The sequence below is a fragment of the Panicum virgatum genome, chromosome 4N (genome assembly GCF_016808335.1).
Source record: "Panicum virgatum strain AP13 chromosome 4N, P.virgatum_v5, whole genome shotgun sequence".
In the NCBI taxonomy this organism is placed as follows: domain Eukaryota; kingdom Viridiplantae; phylum Streptophyta; class Magnoliopsida; order Poales; family Poaceae; genus Panicum; species Panicum virgatum.
The window spans coordinates 19,100,981-19,127,264 of record NC_053148.1 but is presented as its reverse complement, the minus strand read 5'-3'; the positions used below and the strand labels follow the sequence as shown (position 1 = coordinate 19,127,264).

Genomic DNA, 26,284 nt, shown 5'->3' with positions numbered 1-26,284 from the left:
AGCCCCAAAACAAGTTAGTGGTTTATTAACAACAATATCTACTTTTCAGTAGCTCAAATGACATGTTAGTAATTTTTGTTGGATCCAGCATGCTTAGATATGACTTCAGTCAATTTTGCAATGTTTTACCATGTTCCTATAATTTTATGTGATTTAAAAACTGAAAATAGATTTATAAATGCCTAGAATTATTTTGCTAGTGGAAAAATACTAAAAATTCACGAAAAAATTCTTTATGTTTTTGTTTTTCTAGTTAAAAATATAAACAGATGCGCTTGAATATATAGTAAGACTGTAGACCTATCTGGAGGTGATCGGAGAGTTAAAAAAAACTAAACGAAACTTGTTTTGGAGACTAAATAGCCAAGTTCAAGAGAAAAAGAAACTTGTTTTGGAGGCTAAATAGCCAAGTTCAAGATAAAAAGCGCCAAGAAACTAAGCACAACTTTTTTAAAAGCTAAGGAAATAATCCTGTTTTTGAAATTTGAGAAGCAAAGTACAAATCATCCAGCAATACACATCTCTGCCTAGGTGCTGGCTAGCATGGACGGCCATCCTTCCTCCGCCCATGCGCCTAAGCAATGGCGGATCAGGATAATTATTAGGAGGAACTTTCTTCTACCTCTAAACAACTTTAACTTCTCCTATGTATTCATATCAAAAAAATTGTAGGAGAGGCTTAGGAGAGACTCGATGGATCCAGCGGTGGTAGGAGGGGCTTAGCTCCTCCGGACCCTAGGAGGGGCTTAGCTCCTCTAGACCCACCGATGGGTCCGCCCCTCTGCCTAAGCATTCCAACTCATCGATCAAATTAATATTACATGCGAATCTTAAAGCAGAAAATATACAAGCAAATATCTTTCAGAAGATATATAAGAATCCCGGCGCGCAGCTATGCCCGGGCCGGCCGAACCTCCTTGCTAACAGTTTCGACTAAAAACATAAAGGACAAGATTAACCTCCAAAATATTGTGGTTTGTTACATAAGGACGTATTTGAGGTTTGAGCACAAACTCGCTCAGTACAAATAATAACATCGAGTCAGTCTGGAGGTTGGTTTGGGCAGAGTGAATACAGAAAGTTGGTGTCCCGTGTCTAGTCACATGCATTCTTGGTTCCATCACCAGCCTAAAAAATATCAAACTGACCACCAGTATGTCTCCCACCTGGTATTTACACATTCACAATACCAGAAACGCTCCAGATCCCAGCGAAGTTTACACATAATAATAAGCAAAATACAGCATGAAATTTCACAGGTAAGATCTACAGCTATCAGTCTAATCTGTAAGAACGCCTGCAGCGAGGGTCCATATGGACCAACACCACAGTCAGCAAATGGAGATCAAAATGCAACAAGAGTCTGTTTACTCATATTCAGGCACAAAAGGTGAAGAGTGACTCAAATCGCTCCCCCAAAAGGCAACGGAAGATGCAAATTCCATCCACTGTACAGGAGGAAAAAGGAGGAACTGCATCCAAAAAGCTTCTGAAACATCCAAATATTTTTCTTTCTTTTTTTTCAAGCTCACTATCTTGCCCAATCACTTGAGTGTCGGTGCTTTTGTGCCAGCTGCATTGAGCCTTGGTTTAAGTTTTGCTAACCTAACACCAGAGAGAGGTCACATGCTTCAGTAACTCCTTGTTTGGCTGAGAGGATCATAGTCATATGCTTCACCGGCCTTAACAAACCGCCCCTTCACCCTCTTTCTCACATCAGCCCTAGCCTTGCGAGAAGCATACCTGATCTTCTTGTCAAACCTGTCAGAATGAACAAATAACCACTTACATAGTGTTTGAATTATTATCATCATAAAATTTCTTCAAGGGGCTGTTGTATGGTAGAAATCAGTACATTGTTACAAAAGCACACAAGATTTGTATAAGAGACGAACTTACTTTCTTCTCTTCTTCTTCTCCTTGTATCGTGTAATAGCACTGTCTCTGCTACCTCCAGCAATTGAGCCTTCAGGGCCAGGAGGCTGCCAAGGAGGCTCACCCATAAGGAGCAGTGATGATACCACACAATCTTGGTGATCTCCAGCACTGCTCTCACCAGTCAAACCAGAAAACGAAAGAGACAGACTGGACCTAGCCTGTCTTGGAGGGATGCAAACGCTAGAATCACCTTTCACTCCTGGGTTCGACATCCCAGAGTCAGCAGATACCGCATTACTATTCGCAGGCTGCATCAGCTTGGGCTGCTGAAAAGCATGAGACACGAACCCTATAATAATTATATAATGAGATACTAAAGGAAAAAGGTCTAGTTATGCCCAAATAAAACTATGGGATGAGAGTAAATGGATTACAGATCCACTGACAAGCATTTAAATGATTATAGATTACAATTTACAATTAGTGGTTAGAACACAGTACCAAATACATTCCTTGACACATGCTGAACAACACCCGAGACAAACAGAAAGAAGGCAAAGACAGCTCCTACTCCCTCCGTTCCAAATTTTAAGTCGTTTTAGCTTTGTCCTAAGTCAAACTTCTTTAGGTTTGACCAAGTTTATAAGGAAAAATACATAAATATCTACAACAAACTAGTTTCACTAGATAGATCATGAAATATATTTACATAGTACATTCATTTGATGCTGTAGATGTTAATATATTTTTCTACAAATTTGGTCAAAGTTATATGAGTTTGACTTAGGACAAAGTCAAAATGACCATTAGTTCACTTATGAACATGTACCCAGGAATTTGTCGATTACAACTAATGGATAAAACAGAAAACAAAACCTCCCCCCCCCCCCCCCCCAATACCATATCTCTTCTGGACTGCTAATTCCAGTTAAAATTATTAGTTCAAATGTATAAAAGGTTAGCCTACAAGGAACAGGTCAAGTCAATGACAAACAATTTACCAGTCCTTTTTAGTATCTTGGCTGCTTTTCTCATATAAGGATTATAGTCAGACAGGGAAACTTATCACTGGGAGTCTGGGATCAATTTTGCAGTAGGCCATCCCACTGAATTTTGATGACGAAACAAGAAATTAAACATCTTATGAGTGACACAACTTGGGAGGAACAAGAAATTGGCTCAGTTGATTGGCAAACCAACAAACTACAAACCTCAGTAGAATCCCCAGCAGGCACTTCCTTCACTTCAAAGTAACTGTCGATTCCAGCATCATCAAAGAGTTGCTCCGTTTGAATATGTGAGGTACCAAATAATTCTTCATAATTTTCGAAAGCAAGGTCAACATCATCCACACAAAAATCTTCATATATGCTGTCCTTGCTAAACATATCTTTATCTGGAGTGTAGGGCACCTGTACGAGGCAATCCTGAAACATTATTAACAGATAAATATTTGAAAAGGCACAGTGCAATGGGGGTGGGGGTGTGCGGGAGTACAAATTTTGCATATGCCATACAGAGAAATAACATATGAAAAGATCAAATATGTCTTTCACCATACCGCATCTGTGAAATCCTCAACCAAAGAAAGCAAAAGGCACATAGATAGTATACGAATTGCCCAGTATAGGAGTTACTAAGGTGTGGCTAGGTAACATAAATTAGATCTGAGAAAGATTCAGATGTGGATGCCATATAATGAAAGTGACAAAAGATAGATACTATGCCCAGTTTTTCATATCAGAGAGACAGGCATATGCAATTATTTATACTATCTCAGCAACGTCATGCATGGTACAGTAGATTCATAAGCTTATTAGCAATTCTTTTGTTCATAATTTTTATTCAATCTTATTTTTTATCAAGTAAAATGAAATATACAAGCAGACAACAGATCATACAAAAGAAAGAAATTAAATGACATGTGAAATGATAATCATCAACTGCAGGGAGAAAGTCATCAGTTATCTTACATATATTGCACATGGAAGTAGAATATGTAGCAGCAGTGGTGAATAATTAATTCTACGTATGAGGTATCAGGGATATGTGAATAGCCTTAAAGCACCTTAGTTGTTGTTGAATCCACGGTTCCAGCTGTCTGATCAGGAGCAAGTGGAAGCAGGTTCACTCCAGCTCCTGAAGAGGAGCCTACCAAAGGCTTGTCACAAGTATCAAGATCACTCGTAAGTGTTGCACTAGCTATATCAAACAAATTATTGTCCCCTGCAGCATTGTCTTGATTACTGACACCACTTTCGCTGATGCTCATCATGCTTATTCCTTGCTCACAGTTCGGCTCAGGTGCTACATTAGGAATATCTGAAACGAAGGACCATATTCTAGAAAGTTCTGCAGATGATGGACACCCTGAGTAGCAATTTATAGTCTGCCTTCTGTGTCCAGCAGCTGAGGATCCTGTAGTGTGGCCATTCCAGTCACAATTTTGGCAAAGCGAGGTATTCTCAACTAGACAGCGGATTGTAGCAGGCTGTGAAGCACACCGATCACATAAAAGGGTCCTTGTATGGCGCCGAGAAAGAGCATTAGCTGAATGCACATTACGGTCGCATGATAAACACAAGGATGCTGCATCTGATCGGCAGTAAACCATGGACCTCTGCTCCCCGCAGAAATCGCAGAGAGCGCCCATCATTCCTATCAGCAAACTTCAAGCCAGCTTCAGGACAAGTTATGTTGCGAACAAACTAGTATTCAGAGTGTTTCCCGACCAACCAAGTTTTCAAGGAACCTGTTGCAACGTTAGTAAGAACCTATTAAAAAGAATAAATCAATAATTATTCTGACTCTTTTTTTTCCGACAGGAACAGGAATATTATTGTAAGCACTTCTATTCTATGAACTACACATACATGATTTGGTGTAACTGTATTTGATAGTATGACACTGACGTGATGACAGAAATTTTCTACTGGCAGCAACTATGACCATGGTACCCACTACCCACCCACACAGCAGTTAAAAATATTTTTTTCAACTTAATCCACGAGAAAGGTTCAAAACATTTTCCACCATCAACATCTTACATCAGCAGCCAGCAATATAAAATTATGGATAACATAGATTTACTTCCTGATTAGTACATATAGCCGCCATCTGCATTGGGACAATTCTAGGTATCAATGAACTCATAAATCCAGAGACTCCACCCCAATTTGCCGTCCAAGGCATAAAAACTGCAAGTCTCACTACAAAAGTACAGGCAACTAGTCTTGGAATCTTGTGTTCTCAGCATATATTATAATTCGAGCTCCCCCCTCACTGCTTGCAAGAACACAAGTATATATTTCCCGATGTCACTAGGTACTGCGATTCCTAGAAGAGATAATATGCAAAAGAAAGTGAAAGGCAACCATCACAAAACACAATTTATAGTCAACCCGGACATTGTTTCATTAGAAAACCATATTCTATAATATCTCCACTTTTCCAAGCAACCAAAGACAGCATGCGCAACACTATGCTGGGGACGAAACATATGACACAGGAATGATTGGATCAATGAAATTAAAAAAAACACGGCTCACTGATAATTTATTTAAGTTAAACTATTCTGAAAAGGCAGAGGGTTACTTTATCACCAGCAAAATAACCAAAGAGTTGCATAGAAAGCTCCAGACCAGAAAAGGAAGTCTTATGGGTGCAAACCAAGAAATAAAAACTCAGTTTCGAAGAAAAGGAAACATTTTTTTTCGGGAACCGTGCTCATACGGATCATAGCAAAAAGACTTAAGTACGGACATTTTTAAGTAAGTAACCTCACATCTTTGTACCTAAGATACAAGGCTCGGATATTAAAAAAATGTAGATTTTGACGAATCATATAAGCAAGAAAAAACAACTTTTTTTAAAAAAAGAAAATTAGGTTGCAAAATGATCTCGCTTTGAAGGCTGAAACTAGAAGCAAAAGCAAGTAGCAATATGATGATCATTCAGATCAAGAAAAAAACCACAAAAACAGTTTTCTTACCTCACTTATGTACTGACCTCAAACAAATACAGTGTTCATGCGTATTAAACAGAAACTACTTCACAGTTGCCCAAGAAAAAAAAAAGATCTTTCCCAGACAAAAAAAGGAGAAGCTGCCATTTGGGTGACTTGATGAATATCCAGAACAAAACATAGCCCAAGCGATTAAAAATAGTGTATAACGGACATTTCCAAGGCTCTTTAATCCGCACCAAACCAAGTCACACCCAAAATCCAAGCCAGGCACATAGGAAACACCGAAAGGCAAAAAGGAAATGAAATTCCTAAGCAGCTCCTCGAATCTGTGGGCCATAAGCTCGATCCCACATCCGAAACACCGCGGCAAGGGAGAGGGAGAACCACTCACCGGAGACAGACCAACGGCGGCGGCTCCTCAGATCCGCCGGAGCGGGCGCCGGCTGGGCGACCCCCGACCTCCACACGGGTTAGCTCTGCCACAGAACCCCAGGAGCTTCTAGAAAGGGGTCAGAACCCTAGTTAAAAACACCTTTTTTAGAGAGAGAAGGGAAAGGGGCGCAGGCAGGATCAAGAGAGAGAGAGAGGGGATGCAGGCAGAGGCAGCAGCGAGAGAGAGAGAGCGGGGATGCCAGATTGCCAGGGGGTTCAGGGTTGGTTGGGGCGGGGGGGGGGGAGCCAGCATAGTGGTACCGTAGAGCGAGCGCGGCGGGCCCCGCCACCTCAACCCCTCGCTTTTGTGCGCTTTTTGGAAGGGCAGCGCCGTCATTTCCGCTCGCCAAAGAGGATAGGGGAGGGGAGCCCGGGCCCCTGCCACGTGTGCCCCCCCTCGGCTCCGCCACCACGCCCCTCGTGACTGCCGTACCACTGGCAGGTGGCCCCAGATGAGATGGGCAGCAGGGTGGGCCTGGGCTGCTCATGCAGCGGCACCGGCGGGGGGGCAGCAGCAGTGCCGCTAAAATATGGATTTAGATGTTTATTCGAATGTTATATTTTTAGTTATTTTTTTATTATTGATAAATAAGATATAGAATTTACTATATAAATTCATAGCCTTATATTTAACATTGATCTTGTAAAGATTTATAAAAACTAAACCTCAAATTTATCATATATATTCTCAAATAATAGATATAAAAATTCGAATACGGATCGGATACGGATTCGAATTTTTTTTCACCTTTTTAATTGTAGGGAGCAAATAATACATAAAAAATATATACAAAATTTTATTCTTATGTGTAATAATATGCTTGATAATATAAAAAAATAGCATAAAATTTTAAGCATATCTATTTTAAAATATCAAATTTGTTCTAAGAATTTGGATGTCTAGATCCATCCTTAGCCCCGGCTGCCGTTTGATTTGTCCCCGGGTACAGCGGCATACACCTGCCTGCCTCTCTGGCGCGTGGGTCCGGACGTCACCGGCGAACAGTGACATGTCATCGCCCGTTTGGGCGTGCCGCCCCCACCTAGCGCGCCAACGGCTGACTAACTCGTCCTGTGAATAGGCTGGATGGAAGCCGAATATTCCGTCCAAAGTCCACCTTCTGGTAAGTATGATCGGTTAGGTGTATGATTTGATTTGGTTGTATTTATTTAGTTTATTAAGCCGAGGGAAACTTTTAAGGTTTAAGAACCGAAACTTAATTTTGTATGATTCCTCTTTTCATGGAGAGGCAGCTGATCTCATAATTTTAGAAGAGGGCTAGTAGGGGTCTTTTTCTGTGAATGATGATGGGAAATAAGTGTACGTAAATCTTGCTTATCAGCTTATCGCGTGAACAATATTTATAAGCGCAATAATACTGAATTCTCCAACCACTTCTCTGGGCAAAATTAAGGAGCTACTCCCTCCATTCCAAATTATATACCATTTGACTTTTTTGACCACAAATTTGATCACTCGTCTTATTTAAACATTTATACAAAATATTGCTTCTTTTGTTATAGCTTGCTTTATCAATACAAGTTCTTCAAGAATAGCTTAAATTTGACTATGTTTGTATAAAATTTTTTAAATAAAATGTGTGGTCAAACTTAGTGTCAAAAAATCAAACGACCTATAATTTGAAACGGAGGGAATATCTGCATAGCCATACAAGACTTTCTCGGGGTCATCAGCTCTTCATTGTATGTCACGTGGTCTCCGACTTTTAATGGTATCATCAATATGCAATTGAGAATATGATCTTGACATGTTGCAAGTTTTGGCGCATGCATTCGATCTGTGAGCATGTGAGAGCTTGTACGTCTTCCCTAGTAATTCATCTAGCATACAAAATTGTGATGGTAATACTTCGAATGTATGTTTGGTGCATATCTTGAGTTCATAAATTAATAACCATTACGATGTTTTTTTGGAGTGTTTGATGAAGAATTCGATTCGGAGATATCACTGGTTCCTCGCGCGCATTCGATTGTCGTCGATCATACGGGCGGGTCAATCTTCTCTAAAACTCCATCTTCAGTGTAATTGCGACGGTAATAATTCAGCCATAAGAAGAATATTTGTAATTGGCGTGCAATTCTAGCATCCATGCGTGCTTATCCATCCACAGGAAAACTGAGGCATCAAAAACTCAGCTCAACCCACCTTACCCCGGTGGCGTGAGCAGATAAGAAGCACTCAATCTCCAATGCAGGATGCAGCAAGCAGCATCGACCTGTCAAGCTCTTTTTTTCCCCTTTGATCTTTTTCATGCTGACCTGTCATGGATGGATCATTGTGCCTTGCGCTGTACGGGAGGGCCGGGTCCCTTCCCGGGAGCAATAAGAGGCCATCATTGCGGATGTGGACACGGTCGAATAGGAGGAACCCTGGCCGCCGGCCGCCGCTTGGCTGTTGGCTCCTCGAGCGATCGCTTTAAGCAAGCCCAGCTCGCGTGCATTATGGTGGTACATTTGAAGACAATTAGCCCATGATTTTAAGTAAACGACTTTTGGGGATGCTCGATATGATCTTGAGTGTCATGAACCGAAAAATTAAAACGTGATTAACATGTAAACATGAGCATCATTAAAGCATAATCAAGCATCATGGGTATTGATTGCAAAAGCTTGTTATTTATTTTTGTCTTGTGTGAATGCACCCGTGTGAAGCACGTTTAATTTTTGCTATGCAACAGTGCCCCAAAATTTTTATTCAAATACTAGATTTCAAATGTAGAATTTTGTCGGGTACCATAATATGGGGCACCCTAATCTAGGTACTAAAATGCCCTCAAAAACGTAAAACGCAATTAGGCAACCAGTCCAAAGGCCCTCCCCTGGAGCAGTGCCATCATCTATGCTTGCACGCTCGAATCATCTCCAGGTTCCAAAAGGCCCAAATTCGCACTTGGCCCACGGCCCAACACCGAAGCGTGACTCGTTCGAAGCCTCCCAAGCCGCAGAACAATCTCTGCCTCGCCCGAGGCCTCCCCGCCGAGGCCCCTGGCAGCGCGACGCATCTCCGCCTCGCCCAAAGGTCAGAGGCTACCCTCGGATAACATGAGAACTCCACCCTCTGTCGAGCCCTCTGCAGGGCCTCGGTACGAGGGGAAACTCCATCTCGTTCGAGACCCCCCCCCCCGGCCGAGCCCGCTCGCGAGGCCTCGGCTCGAGAGGAAACTCCGCCTCGTTCAAGACCCCCCTCAGCAGACTAGGACTGTAACCCACCCGCTCAACGGGACAAGTGCATTTATTACCAACCGCTCCGCGGCATGGTGCGGGTGTCAGATGGCGTCAGCAGCCACGCCGCACAGCGGACGTGACCGGAGTCCCGTCCGCCAACTCCGGCCACTGTGCCACCATTCCCGGCGCTGTGCGGACTTCCCGTGCGCTGCGCGAACATGACCGGCACTGCACCCGCCACTGTGTCACCAAATCTTTGTACTTCCTCCTCTGCAGGACCCTCGGCAGGCATGGGCAACGATCCTCGAACATAGTACGACTATTGACCAAGACAAGACCGCCATCAGAAGCACCCTCGGCGCTCTGCCCGGTCAAACGCAGAGGACGGCGCACCCTGCAGCTGTAGCCACTCTGCCCACGGGCGCCACAGGACAAGGACGCATTCCAAGCATGGCTAAAAGCTTCCAAGGACGACGACCATATCCGTGGCCATGCCACACAGTGCTTGGCAACAGGAACTGTCAACTGCTCCCCCCGGTTCGGGGAGAGGACGACAAAACCAGAGACATTCCGTGCATGTAATCCGCCCCTCCTTGAGCCTATAAAAGGAGGAGGCGGGGCTCTTCCAACTGGGTCGAACGCTCTGGGTCGAACTCTCAGAGCACACACGCTCCAGCACGTTCTTCCCCACATATTGGCACTTGCCTCAATCATTCCTCACGTACGCTAAGACTTGGGAGCTTCCCTCCCTCTCTCACCCAGCTTGTATCCCCTACTACAAGCACCCCGGTACAAGATAATATAGTGCTCACCCCCTCTGCTGGACGTACGGCCTCATCGGTCGGAACCAGGATAAACCCCCGTGTCATTGTGTTTCTTCTTGCATCAACCATCTAGAGACAGGGACACGCAGCATCATTACTAGTTGGTGCTGGGCCGCCAAGTCTAGACACCGACAGTTGGCGCGCCAGGTTGGAGGACTCGCTGCGTGACAATCATCTTCTTGTTCCCGCTTGTTCTCTAGATGGCGGACGAGTCGGGCCCGATCCAGGCAGGCACGGTGATCTGGTTCGGGAGTCTTGAGTTCATGGGAACTGGCAATGGTTACGACATGGTGCTCCTCCCGCCCAGAGCCAACTCCGACGCTCCGACACCACAGCACCGGCGCAGGAGGCGCTCGGGCCAGCGCGCGCGGCAAGCGCGCATGGAACGACGCAAGGCGGCTCGCCTAAGCTCCCCCACGTGGGCTGAGGCTAGCAAGCCACAACCTGACGCCGAGGTGGAGGACGTCACCTCTTCACCACCAAAACCAGCAGCAATGCCGACAAACGGGGGCGCATCTAGGCCGCCACTCCTTCCTTACAGGATGAGAGCTCCCGCTGCGACCTACGCGTCATCCGTCAGCACCAACATGAGCGCGTACGAGGACTTGCCCGGGCATCATCTGCTCTCAGCCCGCAACCTCGTCGCATCCACACCTGACAGCTCGTATCCCGACTCCGCGGATGAGGGATACATCTTCATGGGCAATTGCGTCGCCCCGGACTTCTCCGGGGTCCGCGATCGCGAAGCCTTTTTGTCGTTTTAGGCTGCGGCGGACTACTACCTCACCTGCTCCGACGACTCCAGCGAGGGAGATCACGATCCCACTCGGGAATGCTTCCTCGTCGAGCTGGAGGAGCACAACGACGACGCGCTAAACGCAGCACACGCCCCGGCAGCAGCACCGTTAGCGCCCGCAGCTCCCAGATCGGCTACCCCGGTGAACTCGGGACCGCAGCAGGCATAGCTGGAGCAACTCCAGGAGCTTGAGGCTAAGCTCCGGGAGGAGCATCAGCAAATGCAGCAGCTGCGCGCCGCGCTCGAGCAGGAGCGTTCCGGCCGCGGTGCGGGAGCTCGAGAGGCAGGATGCATCACCCGGGACCGGATCATGGCGGATGGTGGCGTTGAGAGCCAACCAGCCTTGAACAGGGCCAGTCAAAAGATTACCGCTGCGGCTATTCTACTCCGAGCCATGCCAGAACCCTCTATGCCCGAGGGCCGCAATCTGCGGAGAGAAGCGCAAGCGCTCCTCGAAAATGATGCGGTGTAGCAGGCCGAGAGCTCCACGTCTCGTATGCGCTCGGTGGCCTCGGCAAGAGCTGGTGGAACTGCGCGACAAGACCGCGAGGTCTCTGTGCACACCCCTCCAATGAGAAGGAACAAGGTACCCTCGGTACGCCCAGCAATCGGGGCAAAGGCACCCACAGTGCACGACCGCATCCAATTGCCTCCTGTGAAGGAGCGCATCCGGGACATGCGCGGCCACGCCGACGATGGCGATGCCCGCAACATCCTCAACCCGAAGAAGCGAGACGGTGGGGGTGGGTCACAGCTACCACCCTCGGCGTGGCGGCCGCTACAATAGCAAGGAGGACAGGAGCCCATCACCGGAGCCTCCGGGCACCCGCGTGTTCAGCCGGGAAATCCGCGCTGCTCTGTTCCCCCACGCTTTCATCAGCCCACCACCCTCACCAAATACTCGGGAGAGACAGATCCCGCATTTTGGCTCAACGACTACCGCCTGGCTTACCAGCTGGGCAGTGCGAGTGATGACACCGTGATCATTCGCAATCTTCCTCTGCACCTTGCAGACTCCGTGCGCACTTGGCTCGAACACCTTCCCGCCAATCAGATCCACGACTGGTCACACTTGGTCAGGACCTTCATGGGCAACTTCCAGGGCATGTACGTGCGTCCTGGGAATTCTTGGGATCTCTGAGGATGCCGTCAGCAGCCCGACGAGCCCCTGCGTGATTACATTTGTCGCTTCTCCAAGCAATGCATCGAGCTCCCCAGCGTCACCGACTCCGACATCATTAGTGCCTTTCATTTGGCCACGACATGCAAGGATCTGGTGCACGAGTTGGGACGGAGCCCTCCCTCCAGTGCAAATGAGCTGTTTGATGTCGCCACCAACTTTGCCTCCGGCGAAGAGGCGGTCGGTGCCATCTTCGACAGCGAGAAGGGCAAGCGCAAGGGGGGAGCGCCCACGGAGGGCAGCAAGACCAAGAACCCCGAGAAGAAGCAGAAGCGGGGCAGGAAAGGAAAGAAGAAGGGCCAGCAGAACCAGCATGGTCAAGGGCAGGAGGAGGACTCCGACGAGGCCCTCGCTGTCACCTCTGATCGCAGAGGTCCCCGAGGACCCACTCGAGGTGGTGGCCTGTTCGACGACATGCTGAAGAAGCCGTGTCCTTATCATAAGGGCTCGGTCAACCACAGACTCGAAGAGTGCGACATGCTCCGCAAGTACTTCAACTGTCTCGGCCGCAAGGACGAGGCCAAGAAGAAGGATGCGGAGGACAGGGGCGATGACGTCTACCCCTCGGTGAAGAACGTGTTCTTCATCTTCGGCGAACCAACGGCGAACATGACCCCTCGGGAGCGCAAGCGAGAGCGCCGAGAGGTCTTCTTCGTTCACAAGGCCACGCCATCCTACCTCGATTGGTCGGAGGACACCATCTCCATCAGCCGCGAGGACCACCCCGACTGCATTCCGAATTCGGGACAGTACCCGCTCATCGTGGATCCAGTCATCGGCAACACTCGGTTCTCTAAGGTGCTCATGGACGGAGGCAGCAGCCTCAACATCATGTACGCGCACATCCTGGAGCTCATGGGGATCGGCCTGGACAAGTTTCGTCCCAGCACATCGCCATTTCACGGTGTTGCGCCGGGAAAGCGAGTGCAGCCCCTCGGACAAATCGACCTGCCTGTCTGCTTCGGCACGTCGGCCAACTTCCGCAAGGAGGTGCTCACCTTCGAGGTGGTGGGGTTCCGTGGGACGTACCATGCCATTCTGGGACGGCCGTGTTATGCCAAGTTCATGGCGGTCCCCAACTACACCTACCTCAAGATGAAGATGCCGGGTTCGAAGGGCGTCATCACCGTCGGCCCATCGTTCGAGCACACCTACGAATGCGACGTCGAATGCTTCGAGCACACCGAGGCCCTGGCTGAGGACGAGGCCCTCGACGCCGACTTGGAGAAGATGGCGAACGAAGCCATGGACTCCACGCACCGACATGCTGGCAGCTTCGAGCCTGCCGAGGGTGTCAAGGAGGTGCCCCTCGATCCGAACTGCCCCGACGGCAAGACGCAGAAGATCAGCGCCACCCTCGACAGCAAATAGGAAGTTGTGCTCGTCGACTTCCTCCGTGCCAACACTGACATCGTCGCGTGGAGCCCCTCGGACATGCCTGGCATACCGAGGGAGGTCGCCGAGCACTCCCTTGACGTCCAGCCCAACTCCAAGCCAGTGAAACAGCGTCTGCGACGCTTCTACGAGCTCAAGCGCCGGGCGATCGGCGAGGAGGTGCATAAGCTGCTGGCGGCCGAATTCATCAAGGAGGTATTCCATCCCGAGTGGCTAGCTAATCCTATACTAGTTAAGAAAAAGAATGAAAAATGGAGGATGTGCGTAGATTATACTGGTTTAAATAAAGCATGTCCAAAAGTTCCATTTCCTTTGCCACGAATTGATCAAATAGTTGATTCAACTGCGGGATGTGAACTGTTATCCTTTCTTGATGTCTATTCCAGTTACCACCAAATAAAGATGAAAGAATTCGACCAGCTCGTGACTTCTTTCATCACACCTTTCGGCATGTACTGCTACATCACGATGCCTTTTGGCCTTAGAAATGCAGGAGCTACATATCAACGGTGTATGCTCCACGTGTTTAGAGACCATATCGGGCGGATCATAGAAGCATATGTCAATGACATCGTTGTGAAATTCAGGAAAGCTAATGACCTGGTGACCGATCTCAAGATCGTGGTCGACTGCCTTAGAGCCAAGGGGGTAATGCTCAACCCGAAAAAATGCGTGTTCGGAGTGCCTCGAGGCATGCTCTTGGGTTTCATCGTCTCCCAGCGAGGCATCGAGCCCAACCCTGAGAAAGTTTCGGCCATCACTCGGATGGGACCAATCCGAGACCTAAAGGGGGTACAAAGGGTCATGGGTTGCCTGGCAGCCCTTAACCGCTTCGTCTCACATCTCGGTGAGAAAGGCTTACCTCTATACCAACTCCTGAGGAAAACCGAGCGCTTTTCGTGGACCCCCGAGGCTCAGGAAGCCCTCGACAAGATAAAGGCATCGCTCACTCATGCCCCAATCCTGACACCGCCGATGGGCAGCGAGGCTCTCTACCTAAACGTGGCAGCGACGACCCAGGTGGACAGCGCAGCCATCATTGTGGAAAGACAAGAGGAGGGACACGCTTTGCCCGTCCAAAGGCCGGTGTACTTCATTAGCGAGGCCCTATCTGAGACCAAGTCGCAGTATCCACAGATCTAGAAGCTGCTATACGTAGTGGTCCTGGCTCGGCACAAGCTGCGCCAATACTTCGAGGCTCATCCCGTCACTGTGGTCTCGTCATTCCCGTTGGGAGAGATAGTCCACAATAGGGATGCCACGGGTAGAATAGCCAAGTGGTCAGTGGAGCTTATGGGAGAAGCTCTCACTTATGCTCCTCGCAAGGCGATCAATTCCCAAATCTTGGCGGACTTCATTGCTGAATGGACCGACACTCAGCTGCCCCCACCGCAAATTCAAGCAGAGTGTTGGACCCTTTACTTCGATGGGTCGGTGATGAAAACTGGAGCAGGTGCTGGCCTTCTTTTCATCTCGCCCCTCGGAGTACACATGCGCTATGTGGTGCGCCTCCACTTCCCGGCGTCCAACAACATGGCGGAGTACGAGACCCTCCTCAGCGGCCTTCGCATCACCATCGAGCTCGGCATCAAACGCCTCGACGTGCAAGGAGATTCCCAACTCGTCATCGACCAAGTCATGAAGGAGTCTAGCTGCCACGACCGAAGATGGAGGCATACTGCAACACAGTGTGCCACCTCGAAGACAAGTTCGATGGCCTCGAACTCAACCACGTCGCACGCAAGTACAATGAGGAGGCGGATGAACTGGCCAAGATCGCGTCGGGACGGAGCACCGTCCCCCCAAACGTCTTTGCCCGTGACCTCGCCAAGCCATATGTTGATTTGAAGAATCCAGTGGGGGCTAGCAGAGCGGCCACCGAGCCCGCGGCCGAGGACCCCTCGACGGGCGAGTCCGAGGCCATGGAGATGGAGACCGAGATCTCCTCGGCGGACGAGGCCGAGGCAATGCAAATTGACGAGGCTCCACTTTCATGAGACTGGCGTGACCAGTACCTCGACTGGATAAACCGAGGGGTGCTACCCTCGGATCGCGCTCAGGCGCGGCTCATCGCCTGGTGGGCTAAGTCTTTCATCTTGATCGGCGAGGAACTTTACAAACGCAGCCCCTCGGGCGTCCTACAACGCTGCATCCCCATTCCCGAGGGCAGGAAACTGCTCCGAGACATCCACGCTGGAGTTTGCGGCCACCACGCGGCGCCACACACCCTCGTGGACAATGCATTCAAGCAGGGTTTTTACTGGCCCACAGCGGTCGCCAATGCCACCGAAATTGTGCAGACTTGCAAGGGTTGCTAGTACTACGCCCGTCAGATGCATCTTCCGGCTCACGCTCTATAGACCATCCCCGTCACATGGCCTTTCACCGTGTGGGGACTGGACCTCGTTGGATCGTTGTAGAAGGCATCTGGGGGCTTCACCCACTTGCTGGTAACAATCGACAAGTTTTCCAAGTGGATCGAGGCTCGGCCCATCACCAAGATCAAATCCGAGCAGGCTGTGCGGTTCTTCACCGACATAATCCATAGGTTCGGAGTCCCGAACTCGGTCATCATGGATAATGGCACCCAGTTCACAAGAAAGAAGTTCTTGGAGTTCTGCGACGATCACTACATACGTGTGGATTGGTCAGTTGTGGCGCATCCACAGACGAATGGTCAAGTAGAGCGTGCCAATGGCATGATCCTACAAGGCCTCAAGCCAAGAATCTTCAACAAGCTGAAAAAGTTTGGCCGAAGGTGGCTCACGGAGTTACCCTCGGTCATCTGGAGCCTAAGAATGACCTCGAGTAGAGCCATGGGCTTCAGCCCGTTCTTCCTCGTCTATGGCGCTGAGGCCGTCCTCCCCACTGACCTGGAGTATGGGTCCCCGAGGCTCAAAGCATATCAAGAGCAGCAGAACCAGCAAGCCCGCGAGATTCACTGGATCAGGTGGACGAGGCTCAAGATGTGGCGCTCCTACACTCGGCGCGGTACCAGCAGTCCCTGCGACGATACCAGGCACAGAGGGTTCGACGCCGAGACCTCAACAAGTGAGACCTAGGGTTGAGGCTTCAGCAAGACAGCTGAGGACGCCACAAGCTCACCCCGCCATGGGAAGGCCCGTACATCGTCGTGGAGGTCCTCAAGCCAGGCACCTACAAACTAGCTTACGAGAAGGGTGAAATCTTCACCAACGCTTGGAACATTCAGCAGCTACGTCGCTTCTATCCCTGAAATTCCAAGCTCTTTTGTACATACTTTGTACTTGTATTTTAAGTTCCCAAAATAATAAAGAGTACACTTTACTTACAACTTTTCGGGAATCGCCCGAACCCTCGGGGGCTCGGACGCGCATGTACCACTGAGGAAGACTTGGCTTTACCCTAGGCAAAACCAAGCTTCCCTCGGGGGTTATAATGGGGGGAACCCCCCAAACATCCCAAAAACGCCATCGTTTTTTCAAAAAAAAATTCGCACCTAAGCCTCTCGTACACTTCGAAAAATGGACGCAAGTCATAGACAACTATTGCACAGGGCCGGCCGAGCCGCAGGACCGCCTACGCCTCCGGGATACAGCATCCCCACTCACCTCCCTGCACCTAAGCGGCTTATGAAAGCGAAAATCCTTACAGAAATTTGCCTAAGCCGCGCACGAGTGGAAAAATTTTTGTATCTAAGCTCCTCGTACACTTAGACAAATGGATGCAAGACATAGGCAACTATGGGACAGGGCTGGCTGAGCCACAGGACCACCTACGCCTCCGGGATACGGCACCCCCACTCAGCTCCCTGCACCTAAGTTGCTTATAAAAGCGAAAATCCTAGCAGAAATTTGTCTAAGCCGCACACGAGAGCACAAAAACATAAAACGATGCGCACAAATACACAAAGGCCTCGAGCGGCCATGCTGTTAAGATAACTTCTTTGTTCTCTTATACAAGAAAGATAATCAAAAACAAAATCCTAATTGCTCTACTTGGGCTCCGCGGCCCAGGCTTCTTACAGGTCGCCTTCGCCATCGCGCGCACCCTCATCTTCATCGTCCTCGGCGCCTGGAAAGAGATTGCTCTCGAAGAGCTCGGTTAAGGCAGAGGCGGCGCCCTCGGCGGCTATGTCGGCTTGCTCCATAGCATTGACCACGTTGTCCTCATCGCCTTCTGGGACGATGTAGCCCATGCCCAATTGCTCGAAGTTGACGATATAATGCGTGGAGACGATGCCGAGAGCCTTCTGGACGCTGAGACGGAGGGCACCCTTGAGGCGCTCGGTCACCCGACCACCCAAGGACCTCAGACGACTGGCCAGCGAGCTGCCGGACAAGCCGCCCTCGCTCTCGAGTCCCTGGCATGTGGCCACGGCAGCCTCCTTGTAATGAACATGGCACCATTTATGCCATTTCGAGTGATTTTGGTGATCGAATGACAACACAACACTTGGACTAACATGATTGTTAAGATGACCATTCTCAGGCTTTTAGGTTCAAGTGATGACAAAGAGAAAGAGAAGATAGGCATAGCAAGGCCCGAAGGGCCGCCCTTACGGGGGTTCAGGAGCACTGGAAGAACCGATGCCTAAGCATCGGTGCATCCTACGCTTGTCGGAAGAACCGACGTTATGATGTTTGGTGCAGGAGGGAATCGAAGCCAAGTCAGCCTATAGGCACCGGTTGAACCGACGGTCCAAGAAAGGGCATCGGTGCATTGGGCGTACTATGTACCAGAGACGATGTCAAGTGCCCAGGAGAAGTTTCTTCAGCACCGGTTCAACCGACGGTGCATCGGAGTATTGCGTCGGTGCATTGACGTCAGCAGAAGAGAAGAAGGCTGTGAGTGACCGGTTTAACCGACGGGCAAGCATCGGTTCAACCGGTGGTCACTGTAGCAGCAGTCAGAAGTTCAATGGCTATTTCGTGTCTTAGAGTGACCGGATGAACCGACACTACCCCTACCAGAGGCATCGGTTCTTCCAGTGATACGCAGATTTTCTACTGACCGTTGGAGCAACGGCTACAAGACTTGGTGGCCTATATATACGCCTCACCCCGGCCATTTGAAGATTGCTGGAGTTGCTGGACATCCCACACACACCCAAGAACATCTCCAAGCCATACAAAAGCATCAAGATAATATCCTTAGTCCTTAGCACACTTTGAGAGTGTTGTGTAAAGGATTAGCTCTTAGTGAGTGAGATTGCAAGGCTTCGAGCCTTTGTGCTATGGTTCATTAGCGAACCAAAACAAGAGCTTGGGGCGCCGGCACCTTGGAGCGTGAAGCTCGCCGGCAACGTCATCGACCCTCCGACTTGGTGTGGAGCGGCGATGACATCTTTGTGCGGGGGACGTGGAGACCCCCATCCTTTGTGGAGAAGCTCCTTAGTGGAACCCGGGACCAAGGTGACCGTGATTGTGTTCACGGAAGAGACTTGGTGGCCGAGTAGCAATACTCTTAGTGAGTGCTACAACAGCGTGGATGTAGGTGTGTCTTTGTGGCTAACCGAACCACGGGATAAACACCCGCGTCAAGAGTTTGCTATCTCCTATCCCGCTCAATAAGCTTCCGCATTTCATACTAGCAATTTGTGTGCCTTTACTTTCATAGAATAGTTTCTTGATAGGAAAGGCCATAGGTTGCTAAACTCTTTTGGGATAGAGGTTTCCACAGTAGAACAACCTAGTTGCACTTCTAGATAGCATGTTTTAGTTTAAGTTTTGTGCAAACTAGTTGGAACCATAGGTCTAAGTTTTTAGAGTGCCTAATTCACCCCCTCCCCCTCTTAGGCTAGAGCACACAATCACTTTCACTCCTCCAGGACCTCATAGTCCTTCTGCGCCGACGAGTACGCGACCTGGAGGGCCTCCCTCGCCGCCGTCTCCTCTGCCACCGCCTTCCGCAGCGCTGAGCAAAGACAAAGATAAGCTTCGACTATCCCAAACCAACTTGAGCAAATTTAGACACTTACCCTCGGTGCGCCTTCTCTCCTCCTCTAGCTGCACCCGCGCGACGTCGAGGAGGACATCCTTTTGCAGGAGGGTGTCGGTGAGCGCTCCGATGGCCGTTTCCTTGATCTGGAGCTCAGTCGCCCTGGCCGCGAGGACTTTCGCGTTCTACCGCAGCATGGCCGCTTGCGACTTGTCCACCTTGGCCTTCTACTAGGCTGCGGCCCTCTGCGCGTCGCGCTCGCCGTTGGCTCGGGCCAGCTCGAGCTCCAGCCCACGGGCCCGCGCCTCCAGGGTGGACACCTAGGTAGAGCTTTGCCCAGCCGTGCCCAGGCTGGCACCGTACTTCTAGAGCCAGTTCACCCTGGAGTACAGGTTGGCCATCTTCACACTCTTGTCACGTGACAAGGCTATCAGCTGCTACGAATAGGGGACATAAGCAAACCCTGTGTAGACATGATCAGAAACAAGTAAAAAGGAAGGGCACCTATCGTGTTGACGTTGTATGTCTCCTGCCAGTGAAGCTGTAGGACGTGCTGGAGGTCGGTGTCGATCTGGCCACCGATGTCGAGCTGTGCCTGCCAGACCTCGTCCTCCTCCCGCTCGGCACGAACAAAATCCTCGGGGACCCCGGACTAGACAATCGCCCAGCTCACCCCCCTCGCTGGGCTGCTGGGACGGTCCGACCCTGAGGCCACCCTCGGAAGTAGTAGCAATGTCGGTGAACAGGCCGACTCCACCGCACGCGGCATCCGAGGCGACCTCTCTTAGGTCCTCGACCCGCTCCGGCATCGCCTCCTCCGGCACCTCCTCCACCGGCGCCGTCTGCGCTACCGTTGCTGCAGCCTTCTCATCCCCGATCTCCCTGGGCTCCGGGGCGGGGACACCTTCTGTCTGACCAGCGGGCCGCTCCAGTGCGGCTCCGCCGGTCTCCTCCTCTACAGCCGGCCGGGCGACGTCCTCAGTGCCGCCCCGACCGGCCTCTCCTCCGGCGTTCGGCCGGGCAGCATCCTCGGCGCTACACCGACCGGCGTCATCCTCACCCGCCTGCTCCCGGCCCGCTACGACTCCCCGGGCAATCGCCTCCCGGTACTGATCTCCTCTGCCGTCCGAGGCCCTTCGGTCGGGGGCTGCGCCGCCGTGCGAGGCGTGGCGCTCGCTCCCGACTTGAGAGCCTTGGTAAGCGCCAGTGGGGGAGCAGCCGCAGCAACCTTCAGGCTGAGCCAAACAAGGGGGAGATCGGAATCAGCGTGGGATGAGGGTATCGACTAAAAGTAAAGAGCAGACGAAGAAGCATTTACCTCAAAACGGCACTCATCTTGCACTTCCTCGAGCTCCTTGGGGCTCACACCGCCTCGCCAGCTCCCGTGGATTGGCCGGTGGGTGGCGCCCCCGCGCCAGCTTGACCCCTTGGCGGCATCATCCGTCCGATGGTCGCCTCTCCTGATGCTGCGGGCGGCCTTCGCCCACCTCCAACGCTGGTGTCGCGGGCGACCTCCCGCCCACCGCCGACACAGGGGTGTCGGCGCCAGCTCGGGGCTGGCCCGATGGTTGGTCCCCGACCACCCCCGTGTCGAGGTCCTCGAACATCGAGTAGTCGACGTCGTCGGACCCCGAGGAGTCGTCGTCCGGTTCCGGCGTGGTCTCGAGCGTGGGCAGCGGTGAGAGGCCATCCCTCTCCCGCTCCCAGTTCAACTTGTTGTGTTGCTCCTTTTCCTTCCTCTTCCTGTCGCGGCGCCGCTTCTTGGCGTCCTTCCGCTCCTTCTGCGCCTCCGCACACTGGCGGTTCACAGCTCGGGTCTCGGGGAGCGGAGGGACCGAGATGTATTCGTGACGGCTCAGCACCTATGGACGGGACCAGGATCAGAAGGGGGAAGACAACACAAATGACCAATGCACGGAAATGATTCTCACCAGCTGGATATACCCCTTTTCGGGGCGCATCTTGATTCCCCAGAGATCTACAATGCCGGTCGTGGGGGGCGCCACCGTGTGCTCCGCTCTCTGGGCGGCGACCTCGTGGGAGAGTAGCTCCTCCATCATCCGCGAGCCCTCAGACGGGGCCTCCGGCGTCAGCTTGTAGATGGGGTGCTTCCTCTCCATGAGGGGAAGCACCCTCTGCCGGTGGAAGTTGGCAACGACGGCGATGGTGTACACCTTGAGCTTGGCCTGGCAAGTGGCGGGCAATACCCCATTCCCCCAAGATTCCGGCCTCTCCGTCAGAATCTTGCCGGTGTACGCTGGAAGCCTCCCGTCGTCGTTGCGGAGGTAGAACCATGCCTTATCCCAGTCACAGTTCTTTGTCGTCATCGTGCAGGGGATGTACATGTCCTTCCTCGTCTCCTGCACCCGGAGTGTGAGGCTGCCGGCGCGAACGGGCTTCCTCACCCCCGTCGAGACGGATTTGGTGTAGAGCTCCCCCCGGAACAGGTGGCGCCATAGGTCCCAGTGCACCTCCCCCAAGTAGCCCTCGCAAACGGTGACGAAGACTGCCGCCTGCGAGATGGCATTGCGGTCGAAGTTGTGCAGCTCCACCCCGTAATGGTGGCAGAGCGCATGGAAGAACCGGCTGGCGGGGATGCCGAAGCCCCGCTCGTGCAGCCACGCCAGGCGGATGACGTAGCCAGTCGGGGGCTTCGGCTCCGTCTCCGTCGACCCCGGGGCGATCCACTCCGGGCGCGCCGAATCGGTGATCTGCGGCAGGAGCCCGGTGGCGACCTATGACTCCAAGTACGCCTGGTCAGCGACGGACTTGCCCCACAACACGGGGTCGATGAGCTGAACCGGGGCCATGGCGACGGCGAAAAGGAGGGAAGGCTCGAACAAAGGAAAGGCTTCGCGGCTCTGGAGCGCCTAATGCAGGATAAAGGCAAAGGGAGCATGAGGCGTTGGATGAAGGCAAAGGCAAAGGTAAGCGTGAGCTAGGCGGACTCCCCCACACTTTACTTATAGCCGCGGCGACGGGCGGATTCGCCGCCGCTATCCCGAATCGACCACATTAAATGTGGTAGATTTCACAGTCCCCGCCAGCTGGGCCCCATAGCTATGGGAGCCCACGCGCATGCGCATTAACTGCAGTGCTGCAGTTACCGAAGCGATACAGGCGCACTATTGAGCCGTCCCGTCCATTCGGTGGCCGCCCGTGCCGTTCCGTCTGCCCGAGGACGACGCCTCAAAAGGTGTCATGCCATCGTATCCATTTAATGCGGCAGACGGGCTCTACGCGGATGCGGCGCATGCGGCTGCACGGTGTACCTCGATAATATGCGGTCTACAGTGAGGCCTGACAAAGGCTGCCCCGCGTGCCGTGGCGGCAGAGCACGCCTCAGCCACCCGCATTGAATGCGGTGGGTGGGCGAGTCTTCCAGCGGAAGACTCGCGCCCTCGCCTGTGCTTGCGTGACACGTGGCGCTCCCGGACCCCGCCTCGGCGGTACGTTGGTTCTATGCGTGTGGGAGGTCCGAACGGACGCGGGGAGGTCCCGGACCCCTATGGGGGTCCGCGCCCTCGGCTGTTGGCTCGGAGCTTCCCCTCCTCAGGGACACGTGGCGTCACCGGACCCGTCTCAGAGCGGGGAGCGGGTCCGGGGCCATTGGCCCGGTGAGGTAAGAGCCTGACCCGTGGGGCCCGGCTGCTCCGCCCCTTATGACGTAGTTACGGATGACTACGCGAGTCCTGCCTTGCTGCAGTAGGAGTGGGTATCCCTCCTACAGGGTACCGACAGTGGCCCCCGTGCCCATCTCGGGAGAGGTGACGAACCCGCAGGTGGGGCCACTACTGTGATTTGGCTCTGTATAACTTGAAGCCTCTAGCGTTAGACTATGCATACTGCTGGAGTCTTGTCCGGCTTTGACCATCCATCCGGTTTTTCGCTGCCTCATCACATCGCAATGGCTTACTGACTCGTGGTCCCCACATACAGTGGTACACCTAGTCACGCGAGCGACGCTCGGCATTGCTGCGGCCGGAGTAAATGGAATTTTTACCACTAGCACAGTTCCCGAAAAGCCTGGTCATGCCAGCGCTTTGTGCGCGCACGTCAGCTCAGCTTCCGTCTCGTTTCGCGCGCGGGTGACGGTTCAGATCCCGCCTTTTCACACCTATGTTTGTTACCCGCCCTCCCTGACAGGCGGGCCTGGGCCCCCTTGTCATGGACTGGGCGGCTAACACCAGGCGTGAGCGTCGCTTGGCTTCCAGCGACGGTTCCGGGGCGCGCCTGATGGGTCAGGCTTCATAAAGGGCCAAACCGCTTACCGCGGCTACTTTTCCGCATTCGCCTTCTTCCTTCCAAACCTTTGCACCCCTTTGCCTTCGAGCCTCCTCGCCCCTTGCTCTTTCTGCGCAGATTGTTCCTCACCTCCATAGCAAGATGGCGTCCCTCGTTCGTCCCCGTCGTTTCCAAATCGAGGAACTGAACACGGTGCGCTGTCTGCTTGGGTGGAGTCCACAGGAGACTGCCTGGGGGATTCGAGTAGGCTCGGTTCCCCTCGGCGATCTGTGCGCCAGGGAATTTGTGCTGTTTATTTCGCACATTTCCACCGGCTTGGGGCTGTCGATCTCTTCGTTCTTTCTGCTGCTGCTGGAGGATTTCGGCCTCCAGCTCTGTAACACCCTAATTTAAATTTTAGTATTTAATAATAAATTTAATTGGCTTTATTTAATTTTCTAAGGTTTATTATGTTTAGCCTTGCATTTAATTTAATTTTGTTTCACAAGTAATTAAAATTTTTCTAAGTTTAAAAATTTGTTGTTGCATTCATGCTGGTGCATTGTTCCTTTTGTTTGAGTGCTAGGTTTGAATTCAAACTGGAATTTGAATTCAATTAGAATTTGAGTGTTGGTTTTAGAAATAGAATAGAAAAAGAATAGAAAACCCAAATCCAGAAAACCAAAACCAAGCCCAACCCAATTCCCTTGGCCCAGCTCGCGACCCTCTTCTCCCTCTACCCGGCCGGCCCAGTTCCTTCCCCCTCGGCCAGCCCAGCACACGGCCCGCTCCTCCCACCGCAGCAGCCGAGCCGGCCCACACACCCCCGCTCCACTCACGCTACACGGCCCAGCGCACCCCGCCCGCTCTCCGCGCGTGCCTCCTCTCAACCTGCTCGCGCGCCCCCCACCGCTGACCCGTGGGCCCCTCCAGTCACCCCCTTCCCCGCGCCCCCGCTTGCGCAACGGCCGCGCCGCGTCATCCCGCAATCCTCGCCGGGGATTGCCTTCCCCAACTACGCCGGTATCTCCGGCGCCTCCCCCTTTAAACCACCCTGCGACCTCCTGCATCCCATTTATCCCACGCGCCGCCCAAACCCTAACTCCGCCGCGCTCGCTCAGCCTCGCCGCGCAGAGCCCCTGCGCCGCCATGCCAGCACTGCTCCGCCGCCCCACAGCCAGCCCGAGTCGCCGCGAAAACCTCGCCTGTGCACCAGGGACCTCCCCGAGGCCGCCATCCCCGACATCGGACCCTGCACGCGCCGGAAATCCACCCGGACCCGCCTCAGGTGAACCCCGTCCGCCGTAGTGATTTCTCACCGCCGGTGTACCTCTGGCCATCCTGACCCTCCTGAGTCCATCACAGGATTCCCATGCCTCGACCCACAATGCCCAGAAGCCCGGAGGGCCCCTACAACAACCTCTCCCTCAAGCGCCGTCGCGGACCGCCGCCAGACCTCACCGCCGGCCGACCTACCCTGCAGCATTTTCCGCTTCAAACCCGCGGTGAGGACCTGCACATCACCCCGCTTCTTTTGGCGCTAGATTTTGGTAGTTGTAGCCCCGGGAGACCCCGAACCGCCCTGCGCCGGCGATGCGCTGCCGCGCAGTCCGCCCCGCGCCATGGCGAGCCCCAGCAGAGTCTCCCCGAACCCCGTTAACCCCCCAGGTGGACTACGCATGGCGCGTAGTCCATCCTGGACCAGACCGCGTGCCAATTAGAGCCCGGGAACGCCGGATTTGGCTTACGCCGGCGATCCCCCGCCGTGGGAGAGGAATCCCGACGAGTCCCGCTGCCGCCGTCGATCGCGTTCGACCTCAGTCGTCTGATCCGAGACGCGCGGCTGAGATTAGACTAACTTACCCCTTAGATCTAAACCGTTAGATCCAGATCCAGCGGCCCACATGCGTGGATACCGGTTCGGTCGGTATGTTTTGCATAAGAGCCCCTCCGTTTCTTTGAATTCAACCCGCCATCCTAGCCAGTGTAAAAGTAATTACGTTAAGGTCCGGTTTTTAGCACTTAACACCCTGAGCTTTTTAAATATCAAACCCGCTGTCCAGCCCTTTCCTTTTTGCATGCTAGCCCTTGTATCTAACCTTTATTTATGTTTAGGCCCTCGGTTTTTGCAGAAAACCCCCTGGAACATTGGTTTTCTTGCAGTTTAGTCCCTGAACCTTGTTTTTAGCCTAGAAGATGTGTTTTAGCTCCGTTTTAGGCGTTCTTTATGTCCACGCGATCGTTGTGACGCGTAGAATAGTGTTAGACTAGTTAGTGTTCTGTTTTTGTGTATTGATGTACTGTTTCTTAGCTTTTGCTATTGTTTGCTTGTATGCTTATTGTTGTGCATTGTTTTTGGCCATGTGATCGTGAGTAGACGTTGAGCTACCGGAGGAGCCCCAGTACCAGTACCCGGAGCAGCCGTCTTCCGACCAGTTTGAGCAGCAGCAGGAGCAGTACGAGGAAGGCAAGTATAACATGAA

At 52.1% G+C, this 26,284-nt stretch overlaps 1 protein-coding gene across 6 annotated transcripts; it reads right to left on the bottom strand.

Moving 5' to 3' along the window:
• Positions 1-934: 934 nt before the first annotated feature.
• On the bottom strand, positions 935-6,504 carry LOC120669550 (zinc finger protein CONSTANS-LIKE 9-like). 6 transcript variants are annotated; one of them, XM_039949322.1, is made up of 5 exons: positions 6,237-6,503; positions 3,947-4,652; positions 3,090-3,305; positions 1,900-2,204; positions 935-1,761 (listed from the first exon to the last, which is right to left on the bottom strand). In XM_039949322.1, exons 2-5 carry the CDS (start codon positions 4,532-4,534, stop codon positions 1,632-1,634), a joined length of 1,239 nt encoding a protein of 412 aa, XP_039805256.1. In that variant the 5' UTR covers positions 4,535-4,652; positions 6,237-6,503; the 3' UTR covers positions 935-1,631. The 6 variants fall into 6 exon arrangements, with proteins under 6 accessions (XP_039805256.1, XP_039805255.1, XP_039805257.1 ...); XM_039949321.1 differs by having other exon boundaries at positions 3,947-4,630; XM_039949324.1 differs by having other exon boundaries at positions 955-1,761; positions 3,090-3,290; positions 3,947-4,630; positions 6,237-6,498.
• Positions 6,505-26,284: the final 19,780 nt, after the last annotated feature.

Bases quoted from the DNA above. Each gene is read 5' to 3' on its own strand.
- LOC120669550 (XM_039949322.1), bottom strand. From the start codon at position 4,534: ATGATGGGCGCTCTCTGCGATTTCTGCGGGGAGCAGAGGTCCATGGTT. The intron at 3,306-3,946 runs GTGCTTTAAGGC...ATAATGTTTCAG, and splicing joins TGGATTCAACAACAACTAAG to GATTGCCTCGTACAGGTGCC. The intron at 1,762-1,899 runs GTAAGTTCGTCT...TCATTCTGACAG, and splicing joins GAGAAGAAGAAGAGAAGAAA to GTTTGACAAGAAGATCAGGT.